Consider the following 24,691-nt stretch of genomic DNA (forward strand, 5'->3'; position numbering starts at 1 on the left):
TGACATGTTGACTAGGGGAAGCGTACCAGTTATGACATGAACCAGTTATGGCCTATAGAGTTTGAATAAAAAAGTGCCATAACTGGTATCATTTCACTTATGCGATATAACCATAACTGGTGCACTTGCCATAACTGGCTCACCTACCCTATTTGTTCCTCGTACAATTTTTGTCAAATTGAAAAAAAGTAAAAGAAGACAAAAGTTAAAAAATCAGATTCAACATATATTCAAAAAATCAAACAGATAAAATATTCAAAAATCGTAAGCTTTATCATATACATCCAAAAGTAAAATAACACAATTAGGCTGATACAAATTTCGAATTCTTTTTATGTCCATGGTTATAAAAGTTAGCAAAGTGGGTGGCAAAAAATAAATAACACCGTGACGAAAAAAAAAAGAATTAACTTTGATCAAAGTTTGCGTGCAAGTTATGACGTTTGTAACTTGCACTCAAATAAATGTTGAAAAATAACAGTTTTTTATTATTATTATTTTTTTCGCTTGTCTTTTGACGACACTCTCGCCGTCACTGGACTGGTTTGTTGCTAAATAAAGCATTTATGCTGTCGGAAAACCGATAAAATGAACAAAACGGTTTGAGCTTTTTTTTTCTTCCCCTTCCAATATTCAAGATTTTTGAAGGAGGGGTGATAGAAATGAAAATAAAATTTGTAACGGCCTTAAAGGTCATATAGTTAACAAGTTAAGAAGTTAAGACAAGTCAAGTTGTCAAAAAACTCATCAAGCAGCCACAAAAACCCACAGTCAATAAGTAAACAAACCAAAACTTTAAATGACGCTAATGAGTGAGAAAGTAAAAATGTCCAAAATTCAAAATAAAAGCAAAAAATCTGCGACATCAAAAAATTGAAATTTTGAAAAATGCGAAAAAAACTCAACTGTCACAATTTCGAAACATCAAAAGTTGCAAACATAACAAATTAAATCTTGCAAAAAGGAGTCAAGAAGCCTGAGGTTGAAAATTGTCAGAGTTATTAAAAATGGAAGTAAAAAGTCAAAAAATCAAAACCTCAAAACGTCAATATGTTAGCTAGTCAAAAAGCCAAAACTTCGAAAAGATTACAAGTAAAAATTCAAATAACAAAAATCAAAAGTTACTAGTAAAAAATTGAAATTCCCAAAAGTTTTAAATCAAAGAGCTTAAGCGTCAAAAAGGTAAAAAAATACAAAAATCAAATAGTTAAATAGTCAAAAATAAATGCGAAATAAAAAATTAAAAATGAACAATCTTGATCGAAAATTTGAAGTGTAAAACAGGAATTAAAATGTAGTAAATTCAAGATGACAAAATGAGGAGAAATCGGAAAATCAACATATGAGGAAGCCGAAACGTCACAAAACTTCAAAAACTAACATGCTTAGATACCACAAAAATGGAGAATATAATAATAAAAAAATCAAACTGTAGAGAAAAAATGTCAAATAGCAGAATAATTAAACGGTCTCTAATTTAAAGAGTCAAACATTCGAAGAGTTGAAGATTACAAAAAGAAGAGATATAAATTCGAAAAGTGAAAAGTCGATTAAGAAAAATCTAAAAAGTTAAATGGCACGGGGTTCAAACAACAAAAAATTAAAGGGATACAAAATCACAAAATGAAAAAGTCTTTTCGAAAAAAGGTAAAAGTTGAATGTTCAAAAACTGCAAGTTCAGCAAATTAAAATCCAAGAGATCAAAAATGTAAAATAAAAAAAAGTAAAACAACAAAAATATAAGATGTCAAAGAGTCACAAATAGGGTGGTTTACCGGTAAAACAAAAACCGGTAAAACCGATATTTTTTTTCATTACCGAAATACCGGTATTGGAGAGGCGAAAAACCGGTATTTTCAGTATTTTTCTTTAAATTGAAATAAAAAAAACTTGTCACAATGTTCATAAATCATTGTTAGGCTAATGAATGCTACTCACTTAGGTAGGCGTTACAAATCACATGATGATGTATACAGGGTGTAAGGTAGCTCACTTTCAATCAAATCCTTTAAGGGGTGATTGAGGACCCTATTTGATGAAAAAAATCCTTCTGCGCATATGGTCAAAATTTAACAACTGAAGAGTTATTCTCTTTTTCTAGTTTTCGGTTATGTTCATCTCAACGAGGTCTATCACAAGAAGTATGATAGCTAGCTCAGTTATGTTGGTTCTTTTGGAGAGCTGAAAAAAATTTCGTAATCAATAGTGTCTCAAAAATTCACAATTTTCTGCTCGTTAAAGGCAAACATAACCGAAAACTGAAAATAGTGAATAACTCTGCAGTAGTTGAATTTTGGCCATATGTGTAGAAGGATTTTTTTTTTCTCATCAAATATGGTCCTCTATCGCCCCTTAAAGGATTTTATGTGTGCTCCCTAACATCCTGTATAATAAATACATTTAGACAGAAGCAACATTAAATATTAATTAACCCTTGCCTATGTATCAATTTTTGTTATTTTCTAACAATCTGCTCGGATTCAGACGATGTGTTTGTGTGTATCGATAATATGTCAAAAAACTTCATATCAATAAAGCAACACATTCATTGTTTAAGTATAAATACTAATCTCTTTACACATTCATACTCACAGAGGCAACGCGTGGGTTTTAAACCTACCAGTTTAACTACAAATTATGAAAATCATAGTTTGAGGCAGTAATCACAATCATGTCAGCGAAAATACGCAAGTCATTATTCATTTTGTGCTATTCAAAAATAATAAATAAATATAAATAAATAAATAAAATTTGGATTAGGAATTTATTTTTGTTGATACAAAGTGTTCACAGTTGAAAGTTACTGCTCCTTGAAAAAGTGAAATTTAAATAGCTGTAGCCTGTAGCATGGTCAAAGCTTCGTCGCCCGTATCGCAGCAATTAGCATCTAGCTGAATGTATCCGGCCTTACTCGTGTGAAAGTTTCTGCTTTTTCTATCATTTTCTTTATTTTATATATTTTTTACCAACCTCTCATTTCAAATATTTATTTCTATTTCAGTTACAAACTTGTTCATATGCCACATTTTTCGTTTCTCCATCAGGAGCTAAAGTTAATAAAATAATTATAATAATAAATAATTTGGACGAACTGTTTAAAGAGCATCGAGCAGAATAAAGAAGTATTTACCTTCGATTCGTCCGGATTCGTGAAAAGTAAATTCTGGTCTGATCGTGATTTCTTTTTTTTACTTCATTCATATACTCTTCTCAACAGTTTCAAATATTGTTTTTCTACGAATTTTAAAGTTGTTCACTAATTTGAAACTAAGCTTTGCGATGCGAAAGAAAGTTAAAATAAAAATCTGCATGTTTTTTTGTTATTACATGAGTTTTGAAACTATGTTCTTCGTAATCATATCACTAGATTCATTCATTGGAGTTTTTGAAACACTGTTATCCAGTGTTGTATCTGGATCGTATGCCACAAGAGATCAAAACAATAATCGCAGATAATCTAACGAAAAAAATCTGGATCGTAATGGAGCATAGATACTCATAAATGCAAAAACATAATCATGCAGCGACACGTCCATAAATAGATGCAACCTGAGACGCTAAGCAAAAAATAAATTTCAAAATAAAATTTATGTAGGTAACGTCTTCGGCAGTGACTTACTTCGGCAGGTTTTTGCATAAGACTGCAGCAGAAAACCGGCCGAAGAAAACCACTTCCGGAGACGTTCGACAACCTTTAATTATTTTTCAGTTTTATTTTTAAATAGTACAGAGTTTTTTTTTTCGAAGACAATCATCATTACTTCCCGAAACTATGATTTTAAGAATTTTGCAGTTGAAAAAGTAGGTTTAAAGACCATGAGTCACCTCTGGTTTGTATTAATCTTAAAAAAGTAAAAATACCGTTTTTTTACCGGTTTTACCGGTTTTTATTTTTATGAATACCGAAATACCGGTTTTTCGAAAAGTCGGTTATACCGACCACCCTAGTCACAAATGATTAGTAAAAAACTTTATACGTTTAAAAAGTTAGAACAGTAGAAAACAGGCAAAAGTAAGACATTCAAATTATAAGAGGTCAAACGTCAATAAAACTTTAAGTTGAAATATCAAGGAGATAAAAGTTAAAACAGAAAAAATATAAAAAAGTTGAAAAATTCAGAAGAAGTAAACGCAAAATTTAACAAAAAAAGAGAACAAAAACCAAAAATAAGCAACGAAAAGATAAAGAGCCATAAAGAAAAGACAAAGAGAAAATCAAGAGAACAAAGAACCTGGACTATAAGACAAAACAATATATTGATGAAACTGACGACAATGACAGAGCTTCAACAATTAAATACGTACAAGATTATTTAAACAAAAAAAGGCAAGAAGAACAAAAGGAAGAAAAACCATAAGACAAAATGACGAAATGCTCGTATCATCTTAAATCTAGCTGAAACTTAGGCTTTTTTGTGCTATGAAAAATTTTTTATAAGTAACGACTGATTTGTGAAAAGGTTTAATGAAAACGGGTATTGGCGACTACAAATATTTCTAGGGCCAGAACTGTTTGTTTGATCGGTGCGACATCTTGGGTACAGTTGTTGATAATAGTTATGTTTTTCCGAAAAAAAACAAACACTGTTTGAAAAAAATTGTTTTCAACAAAAAAAAAATCTGGTCGTAAAGATAGGGTGGCGAACGGCTTCGGCAGTGGTTTTCTTCGGCAGGTTTTCTGCGGCAATCTTATGCAGAAATCTGCCAAAGCCGTTCGCTACCCTATAAATAACAATTTTTTTTTATATTTTTTTCCAAAATCAATGAAAAAAATTAAAACAAGAACGGTTTGTTGGATTGCTACAATGTCCTTGGCAAAGTTGTGAACAGTGATTTTGTCCTTCAAAAAAAAAATATTCATCGTAAGACAAAAGCATTTTTTTGGAAGGAAACACAAAAATGTAATTAGTTATTAAAAAACTCAAAAAACTCATTATGTTTAGATCTCATTTTTGCTACGAAAACTACGCCTTGTAAGATAACCAATTATATTTAATTTAAAAACAATTTAAAAACAATTGTTCATTATTCAAAAGAAAAAATATTCAACCGTCGAAAAACAAAATGGTGGAACATTAAAAAGTCAAAACGAAGAAAAGTCAAAAAGTCCAAAGGTAAAACTCTTATGGAGAAAAATGAGAAGTAGAAAGTTGTAGAAGCCAAAAAGCAAAATACGAAGATGCCAGAACGTCACAAAATCGAACCTTTAAACTTAGACTTTTTAATTCATTAACTTATTGACTTTTTGACTTTTAGACTTTTAACACTTTTAGACCTTAAGACTTTTTGACCCCCAAGATTTTAAGGCTTCGAAATTTTCGACTTTTCGAATGTAAGACCTTTTAGACTTTCAGTTCTGTGAGACTTTCAGACCTTTGAAACTATTAGACCTTTAAAACATATCGACCTCCAAGACTTTTAGATTTTTAGATCTTTAGGATACTAAGAATTAAAATTTCAGACTTGTAAACCTCCAAGACTTTTCGACTTTTGAGACTTTTAGATCTGTAAGGCTTTCAGACCTTCAAGATTTTTAAACCTTCAAGACTTTCAGAACTTTAAGATTTTTGGACCTTCATGACTTGAAGACCATTAAAACTTTCAGACCTTTGAGACTTTAAGACACTTAAGATTTTTAGACCTCCAAGACTTTAAGACTTCAATACTTTAAAACTTTTTGACTTATAGACTTCTAGACTTCTAACATTTTGAAACCTTTAAGATTTTTGATCCTTCAAGACTTTTGGACTTTTAACACTTTTAGACCTTCAAGTATCTTAGACCATTAAAACTTTTAGTCCTTTGAGATTTTAAGACCATTAAGACCTTTAGACTTTTAGGATTTAAAGTCGTATAGATTTTTAGACTTTTAGACCTTTAATACTTTCAGACCTTTAAGACTTTTATATCTCCAAGATTTTAAGGTTTTGAACCTCTCGATTTCTAGATCTGTGAGACTTTCAGACCTTTAAGACATATCATTCTCCATGACTTTGAAGCTTTGGGACTTTTCGATCTTTAAGACATTAATATTTTTAGACCTCCAAGATTTTAAGGTTTTAAAACTTCTCGACATTTCGACTGTTAGACTTTTAAAAGTTTTAGACATTCAAGACTCTAAGACCAGTAAGATTTTTAGACCTTTAATACTTTTACACTTCCAAAACTTCAAGACTTAGAGACTTTAAAACTTTTCGAATTTTGGACTTTTGGATTTCGAAGACTTTTAGATATTTCAGACTTTAAGACCTTTAAGACACTTAGGGATTAAAAACTTTTAGACCTTCACGAATTTTAGACCTGTGAGACTTTCAGACTTTTAGACTTCAGACTTAAAGACTTTTAGACTTTTAGACCTTTAAGACTTTAAGACCATTAAGGGGTTATGTTGTGGCATAATTAAAAACTACACTAACTTTCCTTTTCTATTCTACGATCCCATAAATAATCCTGAAAAAAAAACAACTTTCCATTTCCCAAGTTTATGAGTCTATAACTCAAAACTTTATAACCGTCCCAAACACTTAATCCAAATATCCAGTTTCATTACGTAAACACTTTTCCACAGTCAGATTTCTTAATACCAAGCCAACATTCTAACAAACCGATTCCCACAATCGAAATCGATTGTTCTTAGTATCAATTTCCATAGACGCAATCCTCATCAATTCACAGTTCGGCAATAACCTCAAGTGCACGCCAGTGCACCAAACCAAATTATAATTTAACACGATTATTGCGGCGCTGCGTTTAATGCTGACGCGCGCACTATTCGATTATGCACCAATATTTTTCAGCTATCATTGCGATCATTTTTCGTGGTCCGCTTTGATGACTTTCTTTCAATCATCGTGGATGCACTTGTCGCACCGATGACGCTAGCTATCTCGATCATGCAGGCGCGCTATTGCGGGCAATGCATTGATCGATGTTTTGATTGGTTACGGCATGCATAGTCTTAAGGGCTGCGTATGCTTGCTTTTAATGTATGCATGTTCAGGCTCCTCCCTGAACTGTATTATAGACTTAAGCAGGGCCTTGGCTTAAGTCAAGACGAGAAATACAAATCACTCTTATCATGACTACAGAAGAGGCATGTTCTATTTTAATGTTTTAACTTTTTTTTATAATGTTTCAATATACCTTTTTAGTCAAGAAAAATGAGGGAAGTTCGAACTTATTTTTAAGTGCATAGCACCATTTTATCAACAACAACAAAAAATACGAATGATTTTGAAATATACCAATTATTATTGGAGTAATGGCCCGAATCGCTTTTTTTCGCAGAGGTTTGCGGTGATCCTGATAGAGACTCAGCGGGTCAACTGAATTCAAAAAACTCATATTATTTCATTAGTTTAGAAGTGTGCCGTAACCTTGAACGATCGCTTTCATGAGTATTTTGTTTTAAGTCCAAACGGGAACGTTTTTCACAAAAAATGCACGTTTTGAGCGCTAAAAATTGCATTAAACTTTTTTTTGCGACAAACTGTAACTGTATGTTTTAAAAAGCGATCGTTCAAGGACCGACGAATTTAATAACAAAAATTTAAAAAAAAAGATGAAGGAAAGCGGTTCAGTAGTTTTCCCGCAATCAGGATCACGGCAAAGTCATTTTTCGAAAAAAACACTATTCCGAGATAGTCGCGTTTAAAGTTTAAAGTTTAGCTTATGCGGCCGTAGCGAGGCGTGTTGCAAATTGCTCTAACTTTCTCCTTATTGCTCAGATCTTTATGAAAATTTGTAAAAATGTTCTCAATATGTTGTAGTTCAAGATAATCTTTCTTATTTTTAATGACTATAATGCAAGTCAAGCTATTTTTTTTCTATTTCAAGCAGTAAATGTGGAGCTGACGATTGAAAAATGTAATAACTGGGAAAATAGTTAATTAGAAATTTACGAAAAATATAGTCCAGCAGGTGGGACTCGAACCCACAACTTCTAATCTCCGGTCAGATGCGTTTCCGATTACACCACCGCAAGACGTATAAGTCCGTTAAGACTCTTTTACTTTTACACTTTTAGGCCTTTTGACTTTAAAAATTTTACACTTTCGGACCAGTTTTTCAAGTCTAAATGACCTTTTTTTTAATGCGTGCACATTTCTTATTCTTTTATATTCATTATTTTTATAAATAACTTTTCTATGCAAGTTTTTTTTTCTTTTAACTTTTAGTTTTTTTTGTTTATTGACTTGTGTGGCTGGGTTTTTTTCTAACCTTGAAAAATCAAAACGACTTATTTTCTGTTTGACGTCAAGATTTTATGAGTGTGGGCAATTCGACGAGGATACGAAACACGAAAAAGAACAGAAGTTTTAACTTAGACTTAGAAAAAAATTGCTCATCCAGACAGAAGAAATTTTTATTAATCCTAAATTACACCTTCTGTCTTTGCTCATTTTTCGTAGTTATAAAACAGAAAAATGTAATAAGTAAATATTTTATGGATTTTTGGCGATTTGCTTATTTTTTATCCTTTTTTTTTTAATATCGTGACTGTGAATCTCTAATTATTGTCTTGTCGATGTCGTAAACTTCTAGACCTCCAATATTTTAGGACTGCGAAACTCTCGACTGTTAGACTATTAGTCTTTCAAGACATTTTGACCTTCAAGACTTTGAAATTTTCGACTTTCAGACTTTTAACCCTTCAAGACGCTTAAAACTTTGAGATTTTTAGACCTCCAAGAATTTTAGACCTTTGAGATTTTTGACCCTTTAAGATTTTTTGACTCTTGAGAATTATGACCTGTAAAATGTTTAAATTTTTAAAACTTAGACTTTTAGACCTTTAAGACGATTAGGCTTCTAAAACTTTGAGGCTTATCGACTTTTAGACTTATGGGTTTTTGGACTTCTGATCTTTTAGATTTTCTTTTTCTTTTCTTCAAACTTTCATATCAGTTTTCGTAATCATTTACATTTTGTAGTGCTATGTTAATATTTATACTTCTTTTTTATCCGTTATTTTTATAAATATCCTCGCTTTAAAACTTTTTTTTTTTGCTTGGACTGTTTGCTCAATCGACTTCTTGACTTTTCCACTTGTTAGTTATTTCACCTAGAAAAAAATCAAAACGACTTTTTATTTCAAAGTTTTATGGTTTTTCGACGTTTTGCCGCTTTAACTTTTATATCACTAAGTTTGGACTTCTTGATTTTGTTTTTTGTGAATTATGTGACTCTAACTTTTTGATTATTTCTATTTTAAACTCACAGATTTAAATTTTTCAACAGTTATTGAACTTTTATTTGGAGGCACCTAAAAGTGTAGACATATTAACTTTTTGATATTTCAACTTTCTAGCTTGTTACCGTTTTGACTTCTTGACTATACAAACTTTTTGGCTCAATTGTTGAATTTTCGACTCTTTATCTTTTCAATTCTTCGACTGTTTATCTATTTGAATGTTTATCTTTTTGCCACTTCAAATTTGTGACTGATTATTATTTCGTTTTTTTTTTTATTTTTTGTTTCTTCCGCAATTTGGTTTGTTTTATATTCTTTCTCTTTTTTTATTTTTGTTTCGTTTTTGTACTTTTTTAATTTGTTGCCTGTTTTGTCATTCAGTGAAAGGCTCCATTTATTTTCGAATTTTTACTTCCTAACTTTTTAGCGTTTTGTTTTTAAAACTGTGGACTTACTTTACTCCTGAATTTTAAGCTTTCTGGATTTTTAATTTCCGATTTTTTTGGCGGCTTGACCCTCTTTTGAATATTTGAAAATGGTAAAAATTAGACTTTTTGAACTTCATTGAATTTGATTATTTAGCTTTTCAACGTGGCTACTTTTTGAATTAAAATTTTTAAACCTACCATCTTTTTTGACTCTGCGATTTTATATCTTTGACTTTCTTACTTTCAGCCATTTTAACGTGTTTTGTTTTTTTTTATTCGTGCGTTTTACCCGTTACTTTTTATCTCTTTGACTTTTTTTGTTTTTTGTATGTTTGTGTTTGCGATTTTATTACTTTTTGACAACTTTATATTTTTTAAGTCGCAAACTATTTGCCTTTTGATTTCGTTACTTTTAAACTTTCCGTCTATTTTTTCTGGATTTATTTTATCTTTTGTTAAACTGCTTTATAACTTTCGCGATCAAATTCTTGGCTTTCTGATTCTGGGAATTTTCAACATTTGGACTTCTCAACTTCTTGTCTCTTTGACTCTCTGATATATTACTTTTTGCCTTTTAAGCATTTTAACCTCTGAATTTCGGTTTTTTTTTACATTTGACCTCTTAATTTTTTCCCTTTTTGAACTTTTCTCTGTTTGACTTTCAAACATTTGAAATTTTTTATTTTATCTGTTGAGTATTATTCTATCCTACATTTTATTCGATAAGCTCTTGACTTTTTACTTGAAATTTATGGCTTATGAGTTTTGACTTTATACTCGCTTCTTGACTTTTAATTTTTGGTATTTGGCTTCAAGTTTAAAATTTTGGTTTTTTACTCTGACTTTTTGATATCTGAATTTTTGTTTTTTTTTTTCAAACTTTTAACTTCAGCTCTCAGAATTTTATATTTAAGTATTTTTATGCTGTTTAAAGTTTAAAATTCGTTCATAATACAGCAGTTAAATTACCCAAGTCACCACCTTACGAAATGTGAAACATCTGCCATTTAATTAATGTACTGAAACGCCCAACCATTAATCTCTCTATTGACAGATTTATTACGACCAACATCCGAAACAGTTTGGACTACACACCCCGGGCCTTGTACTGGGTGGGTGGTGAGCTGGCGAGTGACACCGGAATGCTGGAGTGGGTGGACGGTGCCAAGCTGGTTTTTGAGGTAAATTAAACCAATTAAGTAAATCCACAATCAGAGGCAATTTGCAGAGCGAGTAAATGATTCGTTTGATGTTTGATCGCTTGCAGGGATGGTTACCGGGACAGAAACCGGATACGGGTCAGCTGACCAAGATTACCGGTGGTTCCTGTCTCGGGCTGCAGTGGAGAGTTTCCCCTACGCCGATGATTTCTTCGGGGTTGCATTGGAGCGCTCAAAAGTGTGGTTCGGTTGGAGGGTACGTTTGTAAGAAACCACGACCAACGGCCGAGGAGAATATGGCCCGGAATCAGACCCACACTGGAACCGAGGGACGCCTAGTATCGCCCAGCTATCCTAATCCTTATCCAATCCAGACTGATTACTGGATACGATTGGTGGCTCCCGAGGGCAGCCGCATCATCGTTCAGTTCCAGAAGTTGGACATTGAACATCAGCAGGAGTGTTTGTACGATTACGTGAGCATTCAGAATGTTGAGGTTTTGCCGAGTCCTCTGCTGAATCCCGGAACGAACGCTTTCCCGATGGCGATGTTTTGGGAACATGTAGAAGATTTATCGTCAGCGGAGTCCGTGGATGAGCAACCCTTTCGTAATCTTCTTTATGGTAATTATTTCAACGATCCGAGAAGTTCCCTACCGAGGGAAGAAAAGTTCCAGCGCAAGCGGTCGCTTGCTTTGAACGATGATATCCAACAGAAGCTGCAAGATAACATCAAGCTACTGGAAAAGATCAATTCAAAACTGAGGGATCGTAAGAAGCGCTTTCTCAGTTCCGATAATTACAAAACGGTGAAGAACAGTAATCAGAGTATTACCTTAGAGTCTAATAGTTTGTTTGAGTCAGTCTCGGATGGTGACACGGGACCATCGTTTCTGCCCTACGTTCGGTGGTGTGGGACGCACGATTCCAACATGACGCGATTCAATTTTATCTCGACCGGAAACGAAGCCTTTCTGCGGTTTCATTCGGATTTTTCCGTCTCCGGTAGCGGATATTCAGCCACTTGGAGTACGGTGGATATTACTGGTTGTCCCATCCAGACTATTACGTCACGCGAAGGCACAATCGGTAGTCCGAACTATCCGCACTTTCTGCTCAATAACCTCGACTGCACCTACATCATTCAGGCACCGTTCGGGAAGAAAGTTTGGCTGGAGATAGATTTTTTCGATATTATTCAGGACAGTGCTTTGTATGTTGACATCGCCGATGGACCGTTCGAGCCATTCGGTGACGAGCATCACCTGAATGACGGTGTCTTCCTCAGTAAAGGCGAACGACTGGTCGTGCGTCTGAAAACCGGTTCACTGCCCAGAGGAAAAGGATTTCATGCGAGCTTCAAAACACGTAAGATCGATCGATATTTTATTCAGCCGACTTTGCCCCGCAAAGTCACATACGTGTGCAGTTACGCTTACACCACATTGCTCTCCTTTTATTTCACCTTTCAGTTAGCACGGTAATCGAGCAGCGGTCCATAAATCTCAAGAACAAAACGAATGGCAATTTATTCTACCTTAACTACCCGCAAACGATGCCATCTGAAATGGACTTCACCCAGCACCTGATAGCACCACTCGGGGAGGTTATCCTGCTGGAGCTGCACGGCGTGGGGTTTAGCGAGCACGGCTGCCATAAGAACGGATTTATTGAGGTAAGCCAGTTTCGTGGAACACCGCTCCCCGCTCCGTCCCGGAGTTGTGGACTGTAATCGGTGGCTATGATTTCGATTCAATTTGCTGACACTAATTGGAGCTGCGGAGCGCTCACCGCTTTATGGCGATGCGTGCAGCGAATGCGATATGATTTTGTAGTGAACAGAAAAAAATCTGCTCTGGGCAGCAATCTCATATGTATTTTTTACCTTTTTTCCAACGTTCATACTCATACATCAGTTTTCCATTCGATTTCACAACTGTTTTAGACAAATTTAACGATGCGTACCATGTATTACAATGCGTCTCCATTGAAACTTTCACAGATTTTCGACAACTACGCGGACAAGAACGGTACCTTGTGGCACCTGTGTGAGCTGGTGCACCTGAATGCAACCAGTGCTAAAACCGGCTACTCGGCCGAATACCAGCTAATCGAAAACAATCCGGCCAAGCCGGCCCCAATCTACATCACATCCTACCTGAACACGCTTCACATCCGCCAGCGAAGTGTTCAAGGGTTGGGAGTTCGACTGAATGCCACCATTCGGTTGCAGGCCGACATCGGCTACAAGATGAAGCTGATCACCAGCGAGGAAGAGTGGGTTGAAAGCTGTAAGCCCAATCTCTGCCAGTCGGGAGGAAAGTGTGTGATGCAGAAGGATCGAGGGACATGCCACTGTCGGGGGCATTTTACCGGTCGTTTTTGTGCGTTGAACATGTGCGAATTGGAACCGTGTTACTTCGGCAAGTGTGAGCTGACCCAGTCCAGCTTCAAGTGTCTCTGTCAGCCGGGATATATCGGTCAGCGGTGCGATGAGAAGCCGAAACCTTGCGAAGATAATCCTTGTGAAGGGCGGGGTGAATGCCATCCTAAGAATAATGGATTCTTCTGCCGGTGTCACGCTTGGTGGGAGGGTCCTCGCTGCGAAAAGCGAATGATGCGAATTCCGTACAAGCCACTATCCGAACGTATGCTGCAAGAACCATTCTGGTTGGGATTGATTACCGTTTTTGTGGTGCTAGCCGTGATCGGTCTGGTTTGGTGTGCAAAGCGACACTTTCCGGAGAAGATCGAAAAGTTACTCGCTGATGAAGCTCACAGGAATCGAAGTATGTTTCGAACATTTTTATATAAGAACCATTCATAATTTTTTTCTTTTTTTTTTGTATCTTAAACAGCCAACTTTCCGCCACATCACCTCAATACAGCCCTGCGCGATCAGCTGCAAGCAGCGGCCACCGCTGGGACAGTTTCCTCGTCGTCAACGGCGACGACACCCGCGACTCATCGGACCATCTTCGGACGTTTGGGTATTAGAAAACCATCCATATTGAGCCTCAGCAGCCCTCAGCAAGTGGGAGGGGCCACCGCTAGAACATTTTCATTAGATGATCTATTACGGCCCCCTCCTCGACGTAAGACAGACAAAAATTTGATTAGATTTTTAAAACCAAAACAATTACCTAAACACTAAAGCTAACCTCAAGTCTCAGTATGACCAGTATGTCTAACCACTTCCTGTTTCCTGTGCAATTCATATATTTGTCTAAATACTAACAGCTCCTAACTGCTAACTTCGGTCAAACTATGATCTATTTTCAATGCTGAAATTATCTCTCATAGTTAGTTGAACATTTCACGATTGCTCTATATTCTGGTTACTATTGGACAGTTTGGAAGTCAGAACAATTTCCCCTAAGGTTGCGCGAAAACATCCGATTCTGGCTTCCACCACTCAAAATCTTGTATCTACTATCATCACATTTTCATCATGTCACACACCTCATCCGATCCTGTTTCACCGTCACTTCCTGTGCTCTTTCACCTACACGGTAGTCTCCTCTACTAAGCACTTTGATCATAATTCCTCACGAAACCTGTCACCTCCTTTGTGTGTGTGTTTAGATGTCACCTTTCGTACACTCCCTTCTTTCGAATGCTCCGAATAATCACTCCGCTGGTTCTGTTTGCGCCACTGTTGGTGCTTTCAAACATGCACAGTAGACAGTACTGCTAGTGTATAACAGTGCAAGCAAGAGCACCATCTGTTGTGAGTGGGTCTATTTCTGTGTGTGTTGCACCTTGTTTGGAAGACATAATTGATCGGGAACTTGTTGTGGAGAAAATAAGTGTCGGACCAACATTACATTTACTGTTTTTTATGGCCAGAACAAAAAATGCGCTCAACTCTAATCAAAATGTTGGAAGAGAAAACTTGTCGATTTATTTTTGTTCCCTTCACGCTATGTACACGGTTTTCGTACTATTATGGATTGCTTCAATGATTTCTCTGCATTCGTTTTTTGGATTGGCAATTGTTTTTGCATATGAATAAATAATAAATCTGGTTAGCCATGGAGCGTCTCTTATAAAAAGACCAGGTCGCACAGATTCCACTATTATCTGGTAAGCGTCGTTCATAATTAAACCAAAGGCGATCCGCGGTAGAATAATCTAAATCTAAAAACTCCCTTCAGCGGATATTATGTGATATCGGCAATCTTGATATCAAATGTCATACAGTAAATTTCCCACGAAAACTAGATGTAAGGATTCTGATTTCAAGATACGCGATATCACATAATATTCGCTATAATGTGAACAAGGCTGTCAGTTTTCAATGAATAAATTGGCCATAAAAACCATTTTATGGACGTTTTAGTTAGGTTTTATTGTGTTTGGTGATCTGAGGTCGAACGTTTTCATGGTGTGAAATCGGTTTTTCTCGCCTCGGCCCGAATTTGGCCCATCGTGGAATTCGACATAGCACTCAGCTCTCTCGTATCAATTCGGCACGTCGCAAATTTTTTTTTTTTGTATTGTTGTGACAGTATCCCACAATTATACACTTACAAATTTTTCGAACTCTTTAGCTGCGCAACCAAAGTTTATGTGATAAAATTTCGTTCGGGTTCGTCGTTTTAGTCCTTTTGGTCGGTATGAATCTCATCTGTTCCATTCTTGTATTTCGAGCGATCTGAAGCCTGAAGCCCATTTTCTACTTGACAAGAAACGTGGTTCCTCGATATCTTTTCTTTTGTGATGAAAACACGTTTCCTAGCAGCTTTAAAACGCTACAAAATAGAAAAAAGAATTCTTTTACCAAGTTGTTTCATATGATAGAGCGCTTATTTTCATATATATCAAAAAATTAGGTGACCAAAAGCTTCTATGAAAACAGAAGTCCAACTATTTTATCTTTGAAGTTACAGGAAAAAGTTAACCTACAGTGTTGTAGCCCCATTAATTTCAAACAACTTTGTAAAAAATGTTTGTTTTTTTGTCTCTGAAAATACCTTTTCTGCTCTAACTTTTTTTTTAATCAATTTTCGCATCAAAACTGTTTCCGAGCGATCCTTGGAGCTTTTTAAGACAAACAGTTATTTTCGGAGGCCACATTTGACTCTAGTCATTCTACATGTGGAGAAATTATAAAAACATGTTATTTTTGTATTTGATTAGAAAATATGATAAAAATTAAAATAAATTCATACTTTTTTCATTTAGAAAGTAAACATATGGGTCATTCCATGTCAAGTGTCCGAGGAAATGCATCGACCATCTCTGATTTCGACCAAAATTTGTGAGTCGATGTATTTCGAGCTGGAACTTATAAGTACAAAGTATTGTACCGATTGGTGGACCCCTCGGCCAATGGGACTGCCTCCACTTTTTGCGAATTTAGCAAAACACCTTTTTTATTTTGTGAATATATCGGGACCCTAGAGAGCTACAGGTGATATTGACATATCATTTTGAAGGGTTTTAGATGTAGATTCGAACTACGTGATCAATTTTTTTCTACAGTGTTGCCAACATTGCATTTTTTTCGATTCAAAACTTAATTTGCAATTTCCTCAAAATACCCCCCCCCCCCTCGATTGTGATGTTGACCACGCCAATGTGTTTAGCAGACGATTTTACATAGGATTCACTTTTCAGCAAAAAACAAAATGCAGCGTTCCGGGGATTATTATTATTATTATTTATTATTATTTATTGAATTTCGTCATCCGACTACCCGTCTTAATGATATTTGATATTTGGACTGGGAAAAGCCACCTTGAGCAAACTTGTGTCTTCACTCAAAGCGGCATAAAAACCCAGTATCTTTTAGTACAACACAATCACAAGATAAAACTATTAGATTATAACAATACAGAATACTTAACAAGTGAACAAATACAGTTAAAAGACTAAACTAATATCACGTCGGTTGTATTCAAAAGCCATCTGCCGAATTGGCGCATGCAGTCCGTAGTTGGTGCGATGTGACCTAACCCGTAGTAGCTGATTGTTCCGTTGTGGTCGGAGTGGGCAATGTAACTGAAGAAGCGACAGAACGGTAGGGCAGTCATAAACGCCCAATAGTATTCTATGGGCGGTGTTTGCTAAAATATCCTTGCGACGTTGTTCGAGCGGTGCTAAGCCAATCAGTAGACACAGTTGTTCATAGGGCGGTCGAGCGTCAGGGTTTCTCCATGGTAGCATACAGCCAATTTTCCGAATAAAACATTTCTGTATTCGCTCCAAACGGTTAGTCCAGAACTCATAGTGTGGATTCCAAACTACACAGCTAGCTTCGAGGTTAGAGCGTACTAAAGAGCGATAGAGAGAACGCAGAGCTCCGGGATCAATGAATTCTCGTCCAATTCTGAAAATAATTCCCAGCTGTCGATTCGCCTTGCTTATAATCGTCATATAGTGTTGTCTAAACGTCAAATGAGAATCCAACACCACGCCAAGGTCAGTTACAATATCGCTGCGTCTTAAATACGTATCTCCAATGCAGTAATCATAAACCAAAGGCTGTTTTTTGCGACTGAAGCTGATAACAGAGCATTTTGAGATGCTGATTGTCATACGGTTAGATTCACACCATTGTGCAAACAAATCTACGTAGCTTTGAAGTCTTGCGCAGTCGTCGATAGATTCTATCAGCAAATAGATTTTAACATCATCAGCATAACATAATCTGATTCCACGTGGCAGCAACCGAGTGACATCATTAATGTACAGTGAGAAAAGTAGCGGGCCTAAAATGCTACCTTGTGGTACTCCTGAGCGAGTAAGAAACCAACAAGATTGAGATGATCCCAACTTGACGTTTAATTTGCGAGAGCGTAGATAAGAGCTAAGCCACGAAAGCAAGCAAGGTGATACGCCTAGTTTGTTAAGCTTAGCGAGTAATATTTCATGATCTACCCGATCGAATGCCGCTTTGAGATCAGTGTAGATGGCATCAATTTGATGGCCTTGCTCCATGGTGCGCAAACACAACGATGTAAATTCCAATAAGTTGGTTGTAACTGAACGGCCTGGATAAAAACCATGTTGAGAAGTGGATATGTAATTTTTCACACGAAACATCAGATGATTATAAACGATGTTCTCAAATATTTTAGAACCTGCGCACAGTAAAGTGATTCCACGATAATGTTCCAACTCACAGGAAACTTATGGCTTCGTAAAGAGAGATTCAGCAAAACAGTGATAGGAAATTTAAACGCCTCGCAACATGCCTTCAAAAGAGCGGCAGGAATACCGTCAGGTCCATGGCAATACGATTGTTTTAGCTTGTGAATGGCTAATTCCACGTCATCGGCAGCAACAGTAAATGATCCGGCTGTGAATACATCGCTGGGGACAGACGATATGGCGTGTGCTACGAAACCGGGCGAGACAGAATCAGTGCCGAACACACTCAAAAAATGCTTAGCGAATAAACCACATTTACTATTATTGTTCAATGCGACTTCGTCCTTTAAGAACATCGTAGAAGGCAGACCGTCCTCTTTGCGCTTAGAGTTAACAAATTTCCTAAAGCTTTTTGGATTGGATTGTAAGTTTCGTTCAGTGTTGCGAGCATAGTTCAAGTAGAGTCTCTTATTCTGAATCTTATATTTGCAACTAGCTAGTTTAAAATGATACCGATTAGATGCATTTCTCATCCTGTGATAGGCACGAAGGCAGGCATTTTTCTGCCGTTTAAGTCGGCTTATTCCCTGTTACCCCACGCTGGTCTTCGGCGCGGGCGCACACGGGGAACATAAAGTGAAATTAATTCTAGTATTTTAGTGGTAAAAACAGGCAACAGCTTCATCGAAGTCATTACAGGTAGTTAGAAACGTCCAGTCAATACCAAAAAGTGCTGTATTAATAGCGTCAAAATTACTTCGCCGAAAATCATAAGCATTCGAGTCAAATCCCTCAACAATATAGCACTAACTGGCCTATCAAATCTTACCATCACGGGAGGGTGATGAGGGTCAATATTACTGAGTACATCGAGTGCAGTGGTAACAGAGCAAGCTGGCAAAGCATGTTGAATTAATCTGAATTAATCTGGTAAAGACCATTCAAAGCTACACCATCTAAAAGACGGGCACTGCCAATATTAACAGCTGAATGTTGCGCATCAACAACCATATATCTACCGTTCGGGTGCAATGACCAAGCTAAACCAGCGCGATTGTAATCTCCAAATAACAATAAATCATCATTGGGGCCGAGCGATTCATTAACAATTTCAATTGACGAAAGATGGTGATCGATAACTTATATTTCATTGCGTAGATTTGGCGGTATATAGAAAGCACCAATCACTAGCTTTGCATTCATGGTAGCAGAGCTGCGGAAAGTCAATATCATACTACTGACATTACGCCAAAATGATGCAACACCAGAATCAGCCAACTACGATGCATGGTTCATTACAAAAGAGTTTGCGATGTTTCGATGATTATGTTAGCGTCAACTCTCACTCTCATTTTTTTCTTGCTATCTTTCTCCATCATTCGGGTATGGCTGTACTGAGATTGAACCAGCAGAAATATCAAGTTCATTTTGACAGCATGATGTTATTAGGATAGCAAACATAAAATCAATGATTTTTCTTCAATTGATATGTATGATATTGATATATGGTCGGCGTGCGATCAGACTGAACTAAGCGCCGTTTTCTCAGATTGAGTTATTGACACCCAGTGGATATGAGTAGTAATAATCTATCTATTATAAAGTAACGAAATCGTTTGAGCATTTCATAACGATATTATAACAAAAATTCTCTGTAGCAGCTTGCCTACACAGCAATCGCGGCGGTAAATGTCTTTCGACGCTTGGTTCGGTTTGGCTGCACGCCGACTAAAAGCATTGTCAATAAACAACTATTAAGGCTCGAATACACACACGGCGTATAAGGCGTAAACGCGCCTTCCGTTGGGACGCCTTTCAACCAGAACCTTCTAGCTTTGTCTTCTAGTGAAGAAGGTAGTCGTTCGCCGCCTTCAGCTGCGTACTTGACTGACTTCCGTGTAGACGCATCGTGCCTTCCACGCGGTCTTGTGTCGCCTTCTTTTGGCGAAGGCGCTGGCACGCCGTGTTGTATCATTTTCCGCCTGCTGGTAATTCTAGAAGTGTGTTGCCTTATTTTTTCTTCCAACAAACATGAATTAGGTGGCTTGACGACAAGAAGGTTAGCGCACGCCGGAGTTTGAGACGGCGTGATTGCTCCTTCCGTGTAGACGAGTGGAAGGTGGCAGATGCTAGAAGGCACATTAAAAGGTTTCAAGAAGGTACTGACAATTTTCGTCAGGAAGGCGTTGTCACGCCGTGTGTGTATTCGGGCCTTTACTTCGTTTTGTAACTGAGCGTATTTAAGTTTGGTACATTTTGAATCTGTATGATCATTCATTTTTATTCCTAGTAGAGAATATGCTTTTTAACACCAATTGTAATAAACAACACCAATTGTAATAAACAAATTCTATTATTTTTTTTCAAATGATCTCATATCTGAAAAATAATATTCCATTTTAAGTTACTCTTTGAGTTTATGAACTTGACTCTTGAATATCATGCTTGTTGTAGCTTAAACCAAAAACAGTGTTAGTTCGCGGCAAAAAATGAATCGCGGGTGGCAAAACAGAAAACTTTTAACTATGTATGGGTATGTATATTTATATACAGATCCTGTTAAATTTTGGCACGGTTCAACTTTGAAACTGTTCAATTTCAATTTCAGTCATGTTTGGTTTTGTAACAAAATCTAGTTAAACAAATATTAAATTAAAACCGATCATCCAAATTAACCTCATTTCAATGATCTAACCAATGGCAGAACAAACGCTAGCGTAGTAATCCCAATACAGCAAAGGAAATCAAATTTAAAAAATCCTGATAGCAACAAACTTCAAGCTGGCACTGAAATAATCACGCTACTGAAACGATTTTTGATGTTCCAAAAATCACCTAGATTTGCATTGCAGTGATATTTCCGAGTAAACTCTGTACATTCACGACGGTTGACAATGGAAACCCGAAAATGGCAACAAAAGAGACAAGATATTGATTCACTTGTCGGATCTCCACGCTTACTGTGATGGTTACTGGCTGTTCATTAGAGAAAAAAACGAGTGCGATGATATTTTCTTTCTCGTCATAGTCAACATTTTGCTTGGATTAATCGCAGCTCTGCATGGTAGCAATGGTAACCCAAAGCTCCTCAAGTGAATCATCCATTGCATTGCTTAGTAGCGAAGACGGTATTGAACTACGAACTGCAATAATCACTCCGCCACCACAGGCTTTATTACTATTTTTAGAGCAGCGATCAGAACGAAAAACGGTATAATCTGTACCAAACAACTGGCACGAGTTGATTTGCGAATCAAGCCAAGTTTCCGTTAGCACGATGCAATCGGATGGGGAATCTGACACTGCGAGACTAAAATCAGTGATTTTGCTGCGTAGGCCGCGAACATTTTGATAGCAGATTAACAGCGGTGCAGAAACTGGCAGACTGGTTTTTATCAGCTGTTCATTGTTGTCCGTGTCACCAAACGACGAGCTATGGCAGAAGAAAGAAGGGTGATTTTTTTGATAATTCATAAAAGGCATTAACTTAACTGGACTGGGGGCCCGGTGGCCCCCATGTTCCAACGGCGGTTGATCAATTAAATTTACCCAGTCAGGCGGGACGCAGGTGTTGACAAATCGATTCGCGGGATTTTGCTCGTGTTGGGCATCCAAAAATCCTGAGACCTATTCCTTTGATCCTCGAAGGCACGATAATATATTCCTTTTGGCCAAGTAGATGGATCAAGCGCATTATCTTTCATATGTAAATCGACGCCGACTTTAAATGAAACATAAGCGAACGATTTCAAATCAGCATCTTTCTTTTTTAATTTCTTGACGAACGGTTGAGCGCCAGGCATACATTCCTGCACAAGTGCAGCAACGTCCTCTTCAGAGACGTGCGGGGCAATGCGTGAGAGGTACAACCAAAATTTTTCTGGTGGCTTGGGCACGGTCTCAACGATTTCGTTTATATTCTCAGCCGATCGCGTTCCACTGAGTAATTTTTTTGCGCTTTTGGGCAGTTTTGGAGTTTCATCTGGAGAAATTATTCTCGGGCGCTTAGTTGAGCGGCTGCTGCATTGAACGGACGTAGTCAACACAGAATGTATCTTTTCCGAGACAGACTTAATTAAAGCATTGGTTTGACCAAGCTCATCTTTAATGCCATTCATACAACAGTTGATCAAATCAGAAACAGATGAGATCACAGTATTGTTAATATCAGGTGCCGCTTGCCCTTTCAGCTGATCAACAGCTTTCAGACAATCTGCACAGAACCACAACAAGTTTGTTTGCCCGTTGACAAAGTCGAGATTCGAGCGAATCCACCCGAAGCATTTTATATGGGCAACACGATCACATAAATGGCATTTAATCAGATTTAGGTTTTTGATTGGCTCGGAGCATTCATAGCAGCATTTATCCATATCGAGCAGAGATACAGCATTTTCAAATTTGCAAGATTTTGGATTTTGTCATATACATACACATAAACTGCTGCTATCCTTATGGTATCCTAGCAGGCGTTTGTGTAATCGAAGAGTTGCTCCTAAGAGGAGCATCCGTCAATGATGTAACGCAAAAATTCCCGTTCTAGAGTCATTCTCACGAAAAGTTACAGGAGAGTTTTGGTTACACTTTTCACATGAAGCTTCATTTTATTGGTTTATCACATTGTAGAAATTATCCTCTCTAAAATTGAAACCGTTTCCTAACAGGCGAATGGTCAAGTTTTTTCCTGATATAAGGTTTGCTATAATTTCAAAATTATAAACAATGTATCTCATCATGGGTGCAGTCATTTCATTCTTGAAGATGGTGTATTTAATTGGATTGTATTTAAAACAAATTTGTGTCGCTGGAAAACGGTATTGGTTATCACAGCAGCTTACGTGATGAGGTTTACTTGCTACTAAGGGAGCATGCATAAATGACGTAGTTTTTTTTGATTTTTTTTACCCCCTTCCCCCTCTTCCACCGTAGCATTTCGTCACAAAGTCAGACCTCTATAGATAATTTCGTAGAACTATAACAAACGCCTCACCCCTATCATAGCTCTATGAGCAAATTGAGATATTCGGTTATGATAAAATATTTTGGATGCGTTCGGAGATTTGTTTGAACATGTGGTCTTGAATGTAAATATGCAAAATTATGAAATGAAATCTGAAATCAGCATTTTTTTTCAAGTTATTATCAATGTCACAAGTTGGTTTCAAAATTCGAATCATGGACAAAAGTCTACATTTAACAAAAAACAGTTTGAATTTAAATACGAAAAGTGTAGCCAAAACTCTCCTGTAACCTTTCGTGAAAATGATTCTAGAGCGGGAATTTTTGCGTTACATCATTAACGGATGCTCCTTCAAGGTACATCTCTTCGATTACACAAACGCCTGCTAAGATACCATTAAGATTGCAGCAATTTATGGAGAAGCGCTTTTGTGCGTAGACAAAATCCAAAATCTTGCAATTTTGAAAATGCTGTATCTCTGGAACGCTACATTTTGTTTCTGGCTTATAAGTGAATCCTATGTAAAATCGTCTGATGAACACATTGGCGTGGTCGGAATCAAAATCGAAGGGGGGGGGTATTTTGAGGAAATTGCAAATTAAGTTTTGAATCGAAAAAATGCAATGTTGGCAACACTGTAGAAAAAAATTGATCACGTAGTTCTAATCTACATCTAAAACCCTTCAAAATGATATGTCAATATCACCTGCAGCTCTCTAGGGTCCCGAGATATTCACACAATAAAAAAGGTGTTTTGCTAAATACGCAAAAAGATGAGGCAGTCCCAGTGGCCGAGGGGTCCACCAATCGGTACAACACTTTGTACTTAAAAGTTCCGGCCCAAAATACATCGGCTCACAAATTTTGGTCGAAATCGGAAATGTTCGATGCAGTTCCTCGGACACTTGACATGGAATGGCCTTGATGTTTTTTTCTTAACACTGACATTGTTATTTTTGAAAATAAAATGTATCGAATATAGTCGTTTTTTCTGGCCACCCTATTTTGGAATTGGTCACTCAAAGTGCTACAATTGCGCTCTTAATTTCTGGGATTAATCTCCATACAATTTCTCTTTAAAAAATCTTAGCTCATGAACCAATTAATCAATTTTCGAAACTCTATGATCAAATTAAAGGTAATTTACTCTAATTTTAGGTAAAAATACCGAGGAATCAAATATGCATTTTAAAAATCTCTAAAAGTCTTTCAAAAGCAGTTTGATATGAAAATTTAAATAATTTTTTTTAGAAAAAAAATCTTTGTTCATCTTTAAAGAATAGAGCATAAAAGGTATTTTCAAAGTAAAAAAACACTTTTTAAACAAAGTTGCTTAAAATCACGCGGCTACAAGATATAAAACCTGTATTCTGATAACTTCACAGCCTTTACAGTTCGTCTAGCTCAGTCGATGCGGCTGTTTTTTTATTTGGGCAGCTAGATTAAGGATTTATATGTTTGACTTATTTGTTTCTAGGGTGCTTTTATTCGCTCCTGAAACCTCCTTCCAATCATGTGTTTTAAAACACAACTAATGCAGTATAGCATTCGTGGATAAATTCCCTTATAATTTGCTAAATCAAACGAAAGCTCTTTTAATAATAAGCAATGCGTCTAATGCAGTTTCAACAGTGCTCCCGATTATACCTATCAAATAATGATCAAGTTGAAGTTTGCTTAACTCAATCGCCATCCAAAGAGGACTGTTTTGATCGGAAAATCTTTCGGAAATTGCAAATAACTTTCTTTCGGCTCCAACCTATAGGTATATGATTTATTGCGAGAACTGCTCGACAAATCTTGCTAATGAGTAGGATAATGAGCGATTCACTCTTCAACTCACTGTTGACTG

At 36.6% G+C, this 24,691-nt stretch overlaps 1 protein-coding gene across 7 annotated transcripts in view; it reads left to right on the forward strand.

Annotated features, from left to right (window-relative positions):
• Positions 1 to 24,691, forward strand: part of LOC129718573 (uncharacterized) — a 310,807-nt gene that overhangs the window by 253,025 nt on the left and 33,091 nt on the right. For 5 of the 7 annotated variants that reach the window (XR_008726972.1, XM_055669465.1, XM_055669469.1 and 2 more), the window contains 5 exons: positions 10,676 to 10,802; positions 10,889 to 12,149; positions 12,254 to 12,456; positions 12,784 to 13,570; positions 13,640 to 13,876. Coding sequence is in view for 6 of the 7 variants with exons in the window: in XM_055669465.1 (XP_055525440.1) it covers positions 10,676 to 10,802; positions 10,889 to 12,149; positions 12,254 to 12,456; positions 12,784 to 13,570; positions 13,640 to 13,876 (2,615 nt within the window). In the remaining variant the exon portion in view is untranslated. The remainder of the gene's footprint in view (positions 1 to 10,675; positions 10,803 to 10,888; positions 12,150 to 12,253; positions 12,457 to 12,783; positions 13,571 to 13,639; positions 13,877 to 24,691) is intronic. The other 2 variants (XM_055669467.1, XM_055669470.1) reach the window with 1 other exon arrangement.

This window comes from Wyeomyia smithii, chromosome 1 (assembly GCF_029784165.1).
Source record: "Wyeomyia smithii strain HCP4-BCI-WySm-NY-G18 chromosome 1, ASM2978416v1, whole genome shotgun sequence".
Classification (NCBI taxonomy): domain Eukaryota; kingdom Metazoa; phylum Arthropoda; class Insecta; order Diptera; family Culicidae; genus Wyeomyia; species Wyeomyia smithii.